A 14,634-nucleotide genomic window follows, 5' to 3' on the forward strand; every position below is an offset into this window, starting at 1 on the left:
CTTCAAAGTAAGTCACCTCTGGTCATATAATGCAGATACCTACTGTGTGGGCTAGGGAGTGTCTTACTATTGTTTGTTTTATTACAAAGATGGATTTTATTAAAGCACTCTTCCATATCCCTTCTCTTTAACAAACATTACAGAAATCATTCCAAGATAAGTGGTATAGCTCAATTCATTTTTTAAAATGACTGCATAACATTCAATGATTTAGATGTACTACAAGTTATCTGACCTTCTTTCTTATAAATACATATTCCCTTTGTTTCTAATTTGGGGATTTTAGAGGGGAATAGTTTTTTTGTCACTACTAAAAATGCTTTTATGGTATTAAAAAAACTCTCTTTGGGTTTTTTTCATAAATTGCATTAAATGTATTAATTTGGAAAGTAGCAGCTTTATGTTGTTAAGTCTTTCTAACCAAGAACAAAGTATATGTTTTTCTATTTGGTCATAATTCCATCCATAGGGAATTTGTCAACTTAATAAGGAAAATAAGGCTTGTAGGCAAATAGCCATGATATAAGAAAAATGGAAAGTACAAATTGTAACACATGAAATTGAAGGCAGGGAGGAAGAGTACTCCAGAGGTGAGATCTAATCTGTGCAGGATTTTAACACAAAAGAAATGGAGAAGGGGGAGGCTAAAGGGATGGGAATCTGGGAAAAAGCAACCTCAGCCAAGCAACAGGGATATTCAAGAAACAGTAACTAAGCAGTTCAGAGGAGCTGGAACACAGAGAACGTACAGCGAAGAAACAGGAGATGCAGCCAGGAGGGTAGGCTGGAGCTCATCACAGCTAAGAATGCCAGGACAGGAGAGTTTATCCTCATTTCAGCAGGGCAATGGAAGAAACAGCCAGTTCGGGGCCAAGAACAAGACAAGCAAGATGAGAACTCTATTTTAGGATCACTCAGGTGTGTGTAAGGCAGCCTGGGAGGAGAAAGGCCGTGCTCAGTTAGAGAACTATTAAAATGAAAGGTCCACAGGAAAAGACGTGAGACCTGAGTCAGAGGGAAGGAAGTGAGAACAGAGAGGAAAGACAGATATAATTAATACATCCTGTGGCACCAGTAGAAGTGATCCGAATACTCATTAGGTTAGGGAGGAAAACAAAGCAATGTTTCTAGCCTTGAGCCTGGGTGCTCAGTAGGATGGCAATGTGGTAACACACACAAAGCAGAGGACCATGTTTGGGTAAAAGATGATCAGTTTCTTTTCAGATATGTTGCATTTAACATGGAAACAGAATATCCAAACAGCCCTATTCTAGACTAGGGCCCCAAATGTGAGAGCTGCCCTTATCTTACTAAGGATAGAGATAAATTGTATTACTCCCCTGGGGAAACCCAACAGATGAGTTCACCTTCCGAGAATGTTGAACCTACTCACACTGTACAGGCTTCTCATCTTTCAGAAAAAATTAATGACTTCTAGACTCCTTATCCTACTCTTCTTCAACATCTCCTTACAGTGCAACCCAGCTTGGAGATAGCCTTTGCCTGCATTTTGAGCGGTCAAGACATTAATCAAAAGTCTTGTAATGATGCCATGGGGAAAAAAAATTCAGCCAACTTTTAGAACTAAGTAAATTCAGCCATATTTCAAAATAAAATTTATACAATCAAAATATTATAAGGGGGCTGGGCATGGTGGCTCATGCCTGTAATCCCAGCACTTTGGAAGGCCGAGGCAGGAGGATCACTTGAGCTCAGGAGTTCAAGACCAGCCTGGGCAACATGGTGAAATCCTGTCTTTAAAAAAAAGAAAAAAAAAAAAAATTGGCCAGGCATGGCGGCATGCACCTGTAATTCCAGCTGCTTGGGAGGCTGAGGTGGGAGGATAGCTTGAGCCTGGGGAGGCAGAGGTTGCAGTGATCCAAGATTGTGCCACTGCATTTCAGCCTGGACAAAAGAGCTAGACACCGCCTCAAAAATAAATAAAAGGTGCAAATTCAGTTTTATTTTAAATAAAACCTGATTTCTAAAATAAAAGTAACATAATTTTACTACCCTACTTAGATTTTTCTTATCAACTAAAGGTGCAAAGTGATTGTATATAGATGAGACAATATATATAGATATGTTGTTTTCCCAAAATAAAATTTTGGTGACTCCTGATTCAAAGGAAATAACCAAGGCTGAAAGGACAAAACTGACCACTATGGAAAACTCCAGAATGCTTTTATTTAGCACCCACTCGATTTGCAATACATGAGTGTGACAGGGGGAAAAAAATTAATCAACATGAAATTATGTTTTGTAAAAAAAATTAAATGTACAAACCTCATAATGTTCATATTCATCCACATCAAATGTCTCAAAGTCAAAAAATCCATGTTGTAATCCCTAAAAGCAGAATTTGAATTAGTTTTTCCATGCTAAATTGATAAACTCTACTTATCATTTCTGGAACTCCTACTTACAGAAATGATCCTCACTAATCTGAACAGATAGCTTGAAACCTTTGATGTTTAATGCATATCTAGAAATCTTTTTATAACACTGGTTATACTGCATTAAGACTGTCTTAATGGAACTAAAAAAAACACTTAGAATAACATGAAAAAAGCCCCACAAAAGATGCTTTGATTTCTAATTTACATCAGTTTTGTATGTAAAATTATATGTATACAAAATGAAACAAAATAAACTTATAGTTAGAACCTGTTGGGAACTAGACCTAACTATGACAGAATATATCATAGTGATTAACTTCTTTGTTAGGAGAAGAAAAATCAATTATTCTTATGAGTTTTTGTCTTCCTTTTATCATAGGGAGATATTTAGCCCCCCAAAAAAACCCTGCATCTTTTACTGTTTTTTCTTCCTTAATATTTCTACTTAATAGGCCCTTATTAATATTTGATGAGATAATATATACATTATATATACTACATATTTATATATACTATATAATATATATTTATATATACTATATAATATACATAATATTTATATATACTATATAGTATACATATAATATTTATATATACTATATAATATATATAATATTTATATATACTATATAATATATAATATTTATATATACTATATAATATATAATATTTATATATACTATATAATATATAATATTTATATATACTATATAATATATAACATTTATATATACTATATATAATATATAATATTTATATATACTATATATAATATATATAACATTTCTTAATATTTCTACTTCATAGGCCCTTATTTGTTCCTAAAACTCTATCTTGGGAGAATCTGTTTAATGATGATAGTTTCTGACAAAGTAGAATTATACTTGACTGCTCTTACAATTTAAAGAAAAAAAAACTGATATTTTTATCACAAAGTAAAACTCATACTCAGTTTTGTAACCAATGACTTAGAACTTTTAAAAACTATCCAGCTAGCTCAGATCTAATATTTTAAAGAGAAGAGAGTCTTTTATTTTATAAATCATGAAGCTACACAGATTACAATAGAATACAAAACCACAGGTACATTTAAAATTTACATGATCAAGTCATTAAAAATAGAAAAAGAAACTAGCAAGCCAAGCTCCAGTACATCTATCAGTGTTTTTTCAAAACACAGAACATGCGCCATCAGCATCAGAAACACTTAGGGTAATTCATATGAAAGAAGCAGACTCCTGGGCCCCACCCCAGAACTATTAAATCATATTCTCTGTGGTTGGGGCCCAGGATCACCATTTTCAGCATAGCTTCCCAGGTGACTCTTAGAAACGCAAAATTCTGATAACACTGGTTTAAACAACCCCTACAGAATAAGCAGAACAAACTATTTAAATTAGTCCATTCTAAAACAAAACAAAACAAAACAAAAAAAACTGAGTTCATCCATATGCACCTTTCCAGACAAAAAAGTGAGAAAAATATATACACTCTGAAGGATTCACTTTTTTTTCCTCTGTATTTTCAAAGGGTTTGCTTATATCCATGTATAGTAGTTCACATAACATGGAATATAAACTATACTTATGACAATGCCAATACATTAAAATCAGAGAAATGTGCTCCCTAAAAAGGCAAAAATGTGGCCATACTCTGTATAGGTTCTTGGAATGGTACTACTCGTTGCCACACAAAAATAGCCCAGAACATGGTGCCTTACGTAAGAGAATGAACTTACAGGAAATGTCTCAGGTACTTAAAGACATGCTGCACAATCTATCAGATCCTCCAAAATCTCATTTGTCTTTGAGTTAACCCCAATATTTGATGAAACAAGTTTACGTACCTTTCCTCTACAACAGGAAGGATGGCACAACTTTCTATACTGAGTTACTAATTACCATAATTACAGGCAACGATATTCCAGTGTGAACTCTTTCTAAATTTTGTGTTATAAAACAAATGGCCTGTACCAGATGGTAAAAAAGGCAAAATAATAATAGTGACGATAAATAAATTATTTTTTCCCTCAGGCATATTTTCCAAATGCTATAACCAATGGTTATATGTTGGGTAATGTCTCCACAGAAGTTCTTAACTGGCATTACTGGAAGTGCGTCTTGGCAATATTGTTGCAAGAGTGGGCTAGGATATCTCTGTAGTTGTTTAAGTGGAAAGAAAAATATTTGAAAACTATTTTAAAGTTTGATAAGGTTTAAATTCATTCTAAATGAAATAGAAACAACCATGTATAAAACAGGTAGCACATTTATCACCCCAATTTTCTCAACTCAAAACACAGCAAAAATCAGTTTTATATTACATCCGAGAAATGAACTAGAATTGCTACTGATAATATATTTATAGTCCATGTGACATTATTATGTATGTCCTATGATCTATAGGTTATGTAATATGTACATTCCTGACTGATAATAAACCACAGTTATATGTTCCAGATGGAATTATGTACTTTGAGCCCTTATTAGAATTTACAGTATAGCTTGTATAACTTCTCAGATTGTGAATTAATGTTTCTAAAACACGTTCCGAGAGCTCTCAGAAATCTTCTAGTTTAACTTCTCCATTATATACAGAAATAATTAAATAACTATGACTTGGTTCTCAAACTTTGGAGTGCATCACATCACCTGGAGAGGTTGTTCAAATACAGACCGCAAGGCTCCACCCCCAGAGTTTTTGTTTTAGTGGGTCTGGGGTGGGACCAAGCAGCAGAGGAGCACAGTGGCTTAGATAACTTCCTGACTCTCCCACACCAAGATCAAGCCTGATAATGAAGCTAAGCATGTGACAAAGCAATGTCACAGGCACTGCAGCTGATAGTGGTGATAAATCTGCCCTGGAACACAAATAGTTTAAACAACAAAGAAAGGCCCCTTCCACTCCCTCCTCCCAGTTTTTCCTGGTGTTTGTATTTTACAAATCAATCATCCTTCAAGAAGTGAAAAGCCTTCTACTTACTGGCTCCCCTTTCTTCCCTCCAACAACAAATAAGGATGTTGAGATTATTCCTTTCTCATATTTTTTTAAACTACTGTGTCAACTACAGCAAGGAGAATTGTTATTACCTTTCTGATTCCCTGCAAACAGTCGAGAATGGTGAGATTGTAAGTGCAATTTCCAAAGGAAGCATCCCTATAAACATAAATAAACTCAACATTAAAAACTTGCATTTAGAACATTCAAATAATAAAATATAATACCAAAGTCAGCTGGAGATGTGCTTGTTTGGCTTCACAGCTATCAACATGGTAAACTTATATAATACATTAGATCCTACGAGTTAACTACCACACTTAACTGAAGCACTTCTGAAATTGCTTTAATCCAAGGCCGATTTAAGAGCCTGCGTTCCTGAGTCCGACTGCCTTGGTTCCACTTCCAATTCGACCAGGAACTGCACAGGAACTTAAGCAAGTTATTTTACCTCTATGCTGAATCTTGGTCTCCTCATCTGTGAAATGAAGTTAATGATAGCAGCTATCACTCATAGGACTGTTGTCAGATTGTGTTTTTTAAAATATGTAAAGTCCTTCATATAGTGGCTGGTACATAGGAAGCACTTCATAAATATTATGACTGTTCTTATTATTAACAGTGAATTGGACTGTTTGATTAAGTAAAACATTCATCATTGCAAGAGGTATTCTGGCAGAGGAATAACCTCCTGTCAGGAATATGATAAAAACAAGCTTAAAAGATAAGAGAGACAATGTATGTAGGCCAACAGAACCTAGCAGGTGTTTTCATGGATTAAATGCCATCCTTCCCCTACAAAAAAGAAAAGAAAAGAAAGAAAACAGGAAAATGTAGTCAGGCTTCCAAACAATCTCCTCTGAGTCACTGGGAGCCACGAGAGCTTCTAATGCACCATGAAGTACTCCTTCAAAAGGAGTGGGAACCTACTGTGGTGAAAATTGAGTGCTTCATACTTTATTTAAGTTTTTAGAGCAATTTAGCAGACCTGCTTTAGGCAACATAAAACTAAAGTATCAAGTTCAGGTCAGTTAAGCAAGAACTGGCACCAGAGCTTTAACACTACAGTGTTCCAAGGTGTCCGAGGTAGGAAACTTGACCTCAAGGCTCCGGGCTCTCTGCCCAGCCTCTGCTGCTGACCCAAGAAACAGAGCAGGCAGACACCTATCTAGACAAAGTCAAAGGCACATATGGCAGCCATCAGGAAGGGGCCAGAAGACGTTCCCAGGGGAGAATAGACCTTTAAGGGCTTTAAGGTATAATTAACATAAAACCAACTTTTACAACCATCCAAGGTCACTTGAACCTATGGCTGCTAAGCCATAAAGTAAAATGTAACTTCATCATCCCTGAGTTTCAGCATCCTGAAAGCCTAACATAAAACTAGGAAGTTAGCAAAGCAACTTAACAGAATGCTTAAGTCCTGAAACTTCAATTATTCCAGATATTTAAGTCTCATTTCAAAAGGAGGGATCTTTGTTTTTGTGTTTTTAAGTATCGTCTGAACTCACATGTCAGCGAAAAATAAAATAGCCCCCTTATCAAATATCTTGTAAAAATGTAAACTATATGTTAGAAAGCAAATTTTAATGGGCTATGCCACAGAAAAGAGTGACTAGGGATCTAAGAAAAATATTAGTTTATATAAACAACCATGAATTCCTTTGCAGACACTTGTCTTTGGGGTTCAGAGTCTCTGTGCCATGGACTCTCAGCGACCTGAGGAGGCCTGCAAACCCATTTCCTCAGAATAATGTTTTTAATGTATAAACTAGGATTAAGAGAAAACTATTTCAATTACATTTAAATAAAGTTTAAATATGTATTTTAAATATACTAAAAAACAAATCTTCAACACCCCAAAATGCACTTTTTAAATTAATATATAACAAGATCTAGTGGCAAGTCTGATAACTGCTACTATAATTTTGAGGAAGGAATGAGCATAAATATTTTAAGAAATAATAACTGTAAGTGATATTAAATTGTCACTTATATTGCTAATGCTACTATAGTTCATTTACAACATTTATAATTGGATGTAACCTTACAATTGATAAGGTAAGGTCAGTAAAAATAAAGATAATTTTTTTCTCATCTAAGTTCACTGACTCCCTGAATTCTCTCCACAAACCCTAGATTAAAAACTACTGCTTTATGTTTTTTAAAAGGGGGTAAAAATTTCTTTATATTTAAAAAGAGTAAAAAAAAAAAAATTACGAGAAGTAGAGGTATCCCTTATTCTTTCAAGTATGTCTTCCCACCCCTAGACTCAGCTAAACAATGTCACTAATGTAAGCCACCAGAAAAAGTTCCAGGCCTATTCTTTCTGAATGTCTGCAAAGTATGGTGAGGCTTTCATGATACTTCCTACCCCATCACAGCCACAATTGTTACCAGCGTGACTGAAAGGAGAGCTCTGGTGACCTGGTGGTCAAATCTGCAGGCCTCCAAAGCTGGGAGGGAAAGTTAATATGCCATCTGACAGAACCAGGCAAGTCAATCACCACAGGCTGAAAAGGCACACAGAAGTTTACAAATTGAAATCTAATAAGGAATGCAATAGAATTTAGTCATGTCCTCCAGATTGAGAAAAGGAAACGGCATGCCTTTTTTGAGTACCAACTGTGTCAGGTAATTTAGATGCATTAGCACATGTAACCCTCATGACAGCCACATAATGCCAACAGGTTCCCAAAATCCGCCCCAAAGACTGGACAAGAAAGAAATGGCTTATTAGTGACATGTGGCTCATACATAGTCACAGGAGAATACTATAACAGTGAAGGGACACAAAAACATGTTATATATTCTCTGGGGGAAAAAAAGAGAGAGAAGATAAAGATGGAAGATTGAACCCATGCATTTACCAAACCCCACTAAAAGGAGACTTTTTTTTCTTTGAAACAGGTTCTCACTCTGTCACCCAGGCTGGAGTGCAGTGGTACGATCTTGGCTCACTGCAGCCTCCACCTCCTGGACTCAAGTGATCCTCCAGCCTCAGCCCCTGAATTAGCTGGAACTACAGGCACAAGCCACCATGCCCAGCTAATTTTTGTATTTTTCGTAGAGCCGGTGTTTCGCCATGTTGCCCAGACTGGTCTGGAACTCCTGAGCTCAAGTGATACACCCACCTCTGCCTCTCAAAGTGCTAGGATTACAGGTGTAAGCCACTGCACCTGACCAAAAGGTGAATTTTTAAAGGCTTTTGTTTTTTAAATGGAAACCAACAAAGACTAGGAGAATAAGAGAAGAGACAAAACAATAAAATTTTGAAAGCTAGACATCATTTAGATGAGTGGTAAATAAGTTAGAAGACCAAGAAAACTGAATACTAAACTGACAATGAAAAAACTGAAAACCAGTTGGGCACAGTGGCTCATGCCTGTAATCCCTGGACTTTGGGAGGCCGAAGCAGGTGGATCACCTGAGGTCAGGAGTTTGAGACCAGCCTGGTCCAACATAGTAAAACCCTATCTCTACTAAAAATATAAAAATTAGCCAGGCGTGGTGGCAGGCACCTGCAATCCCAGCTACTCGGGAGGCTGAGGCAGGAGAATTGCTTGAACCTGGGAGGCAGAGGTTGCAGTGAGCCAAGATTGTACCACTACACTCCAGCCTGGGCAACAGAGGGAGACTCCATCTCCAAAAAAAAAAAACTGATAACCAACACAATTAATACCAGGTAAGTCTCAAAAGGCTTAGGAATTGGCAGCACTGTGTTATCCTGGAAGTGAAGATAAAGGAAACGACTAAAATAAGACTGAAAGTCCATTTAAGAGGAAACATTCCCTCCCATTTTATAAGTCAATTTTCCCTGCTGATTTTCCTCAACTCACCAATATAGTCAGGACCATCTCAAAATAGAATGGTTGGCCCTAGGAGGCAAAAAGATACCTGCCCCACATGATGTTCAAACTTGGAATTGGAAGATTCCTTCTAAAGAATTTTTTTCACCTGCATTATAACATGAAATGGAGGTCAGGAGTTAGGAAAACAGCAGACTATTGGCCCCAAAAGTCCCCTCCTACTCTGAGGTTATACCACCATTCAACACCATTGATCATCTCTTTATCTTTCTTCTGGATCCTTTCCAACAGAATTTAAACATTTTCAGGTCCCTACTAGCTCTAAAAAGAACAAGCCATCCAAAATTTTCCCAGCTCCACATCTTCCTTCAGCTTCCACCCAGTTTGGACTCCTCTTTAAAACAAGATTTCTCTAAAGAATTACTCCTGCCAGCATCATCCTGATACCAAAGCCTGGCAGAGACACAACAAAAAATGAGAATTTTAGACCAATATCCTTGATGAACATTGATGCAAAAATCCTCAATAAAATACTGGCAAACCAAATCCAGCAACACATCAAAAAGCTTATCCACCATGATCAAGTGGGCTTCATCCCTGGGATGCAAGGCCGGTTCAACATATGAAAATCAATAAACGTAATCCAGCATATAAACAGAACCAAAGACAAAAACCACATGATTATCTCAATAGATGCAGAAAAGGCCTTTGACAAAATTCAACAACCTTCATGCTAAAAACTCTCAATAAATTAGGTATTGATGGGACGTATCTCAAAATAATAAGAGCTATCTATGACAAACCCACAGCCAATATCATACTGAATGGACAAAAACTGGAAGCATTCCCTTTGAAAACTGGCACAAGACAGGGACGCTGTCTCTCACCACTCCTATTCAACATAGTGTTGGAAGTTCTGGCCAGGGCAATCAGGCAGGAGAAGGAAATAAAGGGTACTCAATTAGGAAAACAGGAAGTCAAATCGTCCCTGTTTGAAGATGACATGATTGTATATCTAGAAAACCCCATTGTCTCAGCACAAAATCTCCTTAAGCTGATAAGCAACTTCAGCAAAGCCTCAGGATACAAAATCAATGTGCAAAAATCACAAGCATTCTTATACACCAATAACAGACAAACAGAGAGCCAAATCATGAGTGAACTCCCATTCACAATTGCTTCAAAGAGAATAAAATACCTAGGAATACAACTTACAAGGGATGTGAAGGACCTTTTCAAGGAGAACTGCAAACCACTGCTCAATGAAATAAAAGAGGATACAAACAAATGGAAGAACATTCCATGCTCATGGGTAGGAAGAATCAATATCGTGAAAATGGCCATACTGCCCAAGGTAATTCATAGATTCAATGCCATCCCCATCAAGCTACCAATAACTTTCTTCACAGAATTGGAAAAAACTACTTTAAAGTTCATATGGAACCAAAAAAGAGCCCGCATCGCCAAGTCAATCCTAAGCCAAAAGAACAAAGCTGGAGGCATCACGTTACCTGACTTCAAACTATACTACAAGGCTACAGTAACCAAAACAGCATGGTACTGGTACCAAAACAGAGATATAGACCAATGGAACAGAACAGAGTCCTCAGAAATAATGCCGCGTATCTACAACTATCTGATCTTTGACAAACCTGACAAAAACAAGCAATGGGGAAAGGATTCCCTATTTAATAAATGGTGCTGGGAAAACTGGCTAGCCATATGTAGAAAGCTGAAACTGGATCCCTTCCTTACACCTTATACAAAAATTAATTCAAGGTGGAGTAAAGACTTACAGGTTAGACCTAAAACCATAAAAACTCTAGAAGAAAACCTAGGCAATACCATTCAGGACATAGGCATGGGCAAGGACTTCATGTCTAAAACACCAAAAGCAATGGCAACAAAAGCCAAAATTGACAAATGGGATCTAATTAAACTAAAAAGCTTCTGCACAGCAAAAGAAACTACCATCAGAGTGAACAGGCAACCTACAGAATGGGAGAAAATTTTTGCAATCTACTCATCTGACAAAGGGCTAATATCCAGAATCTACAATGAACTCAAACAAATTTACAAGAAAAAAACAACCCCATCAACAAGTGAGTGAAGGATATGAACAGACACTTCTCAAAAGAAGACATTTATGCAGCCAAGAGACACATGAAAAAATGCTCATCATCACTGGCCATCAGAGAAATGCAAATCAAAACCACAATGAGATACCATCTCACACCAGTTAGAATGGCCATCATTAAAAAGTCAGGAAACAACTGGTGCTGGAGAGGATGTGGAGAAATTAAGAACACTTCTACACTGTTGGTGGGACAGTGAACTAGTTCAACCATTGTGGAAGTCAGTGTGGCGATTCCTCAGGGATCTAGAACTAGAAATACCATTTGACCCAGCCATCTCATTATTGGGTATATACCCAAAGGATTATAAATCATGCTGCTATAAAGACACATGCACACGTATGTTTATAGTGGCACTATTCACGATAGCAAAGACTTGGAACCAACCCAAATGTCCAACCACGATAGACTGGATTAAGAAAATGTGGCACATATACACCATGGAATACTATGTAGTCATAAAAAAGGATGAATTCATGTCCTTTGTAGGGACATGGATGAAGCTGGAAACCATCATTCTGAGCAAACTATCGCAAGGACAAAAAACAAAACACTGCATGTTCTCACTCATAGGTGAGAATTGAACAATGAGAACACATGGACACAGGAAGGGGAACATCACACACTGGGGACTGTTGTGGGGTGGAGGGAGGGGGGAGGGATAGCATTAGGAGATATACCTAATGCTAAACGATGAGTTAATGAGTGCAGCACACCAGCATGGCACATGTATACATATGTAACAAACCTGCACGTTGTGCACATGTACCCTAAAACTTAAAGTATAATAATAATAATAATAATAAAAAGAATTACTCCTTTTCTTTTTTTTTTTTTTTTTTAGATGAAGTCTCACTCTTGTAGCCCAGGCTGGAGTGCACTGGCGCAATCTTGGCTCACTGCAACCTCTGCCTCCCGGGTTCAAGCGATTGCCTCACCCTCCTGAGTAGCTGGGATTACAGGCGCCTGCCACCATGCCTGGTTAATTTTTGTATTTTTAGTGGAGACAGGGTTTTACCATGTTGGCCAGGCTGGTCTCAAACTCCTGACCTCAGGCGATCCGCCCACCTCGGCCTCCCAAAACGCTGGGATTACAGGCGTGAGCCACCGTGCCCAGCCTCATCTTCCCATTTAAAGTGTACAATTCGGTGGGGTTTGGTGTATTCATAATGTTGTACAACCATCACCAGTAATTCCAAAATATTTTTACCACCCCAAAAAGAAACTCTGTACTCATTTGCAGTCACTCCCCATTCTCCTTCCTCCAGCCCCTGGCAATCCACTAATTTATTTTCTGTCTGTCTGGATTTACTTATTTTAAGCCCAGAGAACATTGTGCATGGATCATCTTACCTAATACATCAGCAACAAGTAACTCCCTACTTTGCTCTCTTCTCTTGGTTCCTGGATTTTCCTTCTACCCTCTAAACACTACTTCCAACCTCCTTTGCAAAGTCATCCTTCACTTCCCAGTCTTTAAAATTCAAACCTTCTCAAGTTTCAACTCTAGACCAAAATTCTTCTCACTCCATACTCTCTCTAGACCAGGGCCTCTAAAACTTTAGTGTGTATTGGCATCACCTGGATAGTTTCATAGACACAGGCTGCTGGGCCCCACCTCAAGTTTCTAATTCAATAGGACAAAGGCAGGGCCTGAGAATTTGCATTTCTAACAAGTTTCCAGGTGGAGCTGAGGCTGCCGCTAGAAGGGCACATATTTTGAGAATCATTGCCCTAGACATCTGCATAAATTACTATCTATCTACCAATGACCCTCAAATCTCTCCAGCACAAACTCCTTCTTAAAGCTTCAAAAATAGTACAGCCAACCACCTACATGGCATTTCCATTTGGGTGTCTTAAAGATGTCTCAGACTCTCTGTGTAAGAAGAATCTCTTGAATCTGCTCCCACTCCAAAAAAAACAACTGCAATGATAATCCAGTCTTGCAGCGCTCCCTGTCTGGGTAAAAGCTCCCACAGTCATTCAAGCTACAGGCCAGAAGTCTCACCTTTCTTTCCCCTTATCCTATCCCTCACTACGCACCATTGGTTTTGCCTCTTAAATATCTCTTGAATGCATCACTTGCCAATTCCATTGCCACTGCCTTCCTACACCCACTCTTAGACTTTTTAATGGTTTTCTTCACTGAAGCCAGAGCGATATTTTTAAAAGGCAAATCTAATCTGATTGCTCTTCAGCTATAACCCCTCACTGACTTCCCATTGCTCTCAAGGAAAAGTTCAAATCTTTACTGTGGCCACAAGGCCTGGGGGTATCTGGCCCCATCTTCCCTGAGCTTCCCAGTAGCCACTGGGCTCTTCCTACAGAACCTGAACATCTGCAAGTCACATGTTCTTCCCACTCACCCTCATCTTAGGTTACCCTCCTCAACCTTCAAACCGCCACGCCTGGCCACAATTCTATCTTTCTAAATGTGACTTCTGGCATACTAGTCGACTGAACCATACAGCTATTATACAGTGATTATAAAAATCCACAACTATGACCATAGGAAGAATTTGCAGTCAATAAATAGTTCTGGAATGAAAAACTAAATGAATGAATATTTAAATAGAAGGAGCAATTGGGACTTGTTGTTTATTTTGTGTTTAGTGTTTATTTTGCAGAAAAACAGTAGGAAAAAAACTAAGTTTAAGAAAACTAGAATCAACATCCACAATTAAATGTTAAAAGAAAGAGCTTGTTTCACTGGTATCCTAGCACTGTCTTATATAGGCTCTCGAGAGTCAACTGTTAAATATTCAGAAATTTTGAGAGCCCAAATCAGCAGTGGTAAAAGTATTTGTACCGTGGAAATCAGCAAATACTTTTTACTTATAGAGCCAGTTTACCAACATACCACTGCTTGTAACCTGAGAATCTAAGAAATCACTCAGAATGAAGCAACCTTATAAATATTAATAATGGGAGATGAAACCAGAGATGAAAGAACATATTTACACAAAATAAGAAAGCATTTCTTATTATGAATAATGAAGTTACTCAAAGAAGAAAGAATGGAGAACAGAAGCACAGTGTCTACAATGTGGAGACTACATTAAAAAATACAAAAAGAGCTGATAGAAAAGAAACTAAGAAATTTTGGAAATGAGTGTGATCTGCAATTATCTTAAGTCCTTGATTCTCTAAATTCTCTGGGTAACAAGTAGTTAGGAGGTATGCAAAAATTGCAGAGCAATGGGTTGGAAAGGATCATAAAGGTCATCTAAGAACCCTTATAAGCACTGAACTGAATCCCATCTTCACAACCTCCACAAGAAGATGAGCTTC

The 14,634-nt window shown here is 37.6% G+C and overlaps 1 protein-coding gene across 3 annotated transcripts in view; it reads right to left on the reverse strand.

Moving 5' to 3' along the window:
- The window catches only part of CDC14A (cell division cycle 14A), a 169,235-nt gene that overhangs the window by 75,037 nt on the left and 79,564 nt on the right, over positions 1 to 14,634 (reverse strand). For all 3 annotated transcript variants that reach the window (XM_003260116.3, XM_003260117.3, XM_012500327.1), the window contains exons 6-7: positions 5,489 to 5,555; positions 2,287 to 2,349 (exon numbers count right to left, since the gene is read on the reverse strand). In XM_003260116.3, coding sequence (XP_003260164.1) covers positions 2,287 to 2,349; positions 5,489 to 5,555 — 130 coding nt within the window. The remainder of the gene's footprint in view (positions 1 to 2,286; positions 2,350 to 5,488; positions 5,556 to 14,634) is intronic.

This window comes from Nomascus leucogenys, chromosome 12 (assembly GCF_006542625.1).
Source record: "Nomascus leucogenys isolate Asia chromosome 12, Asia_NLE_v1, whole genome shotgun sequence".
NCBI lineage: Eukaryota > Metazoa > Chordata > Mammalia > Primates > Hylobatidae > Nomascus > Nomascus leucogenys.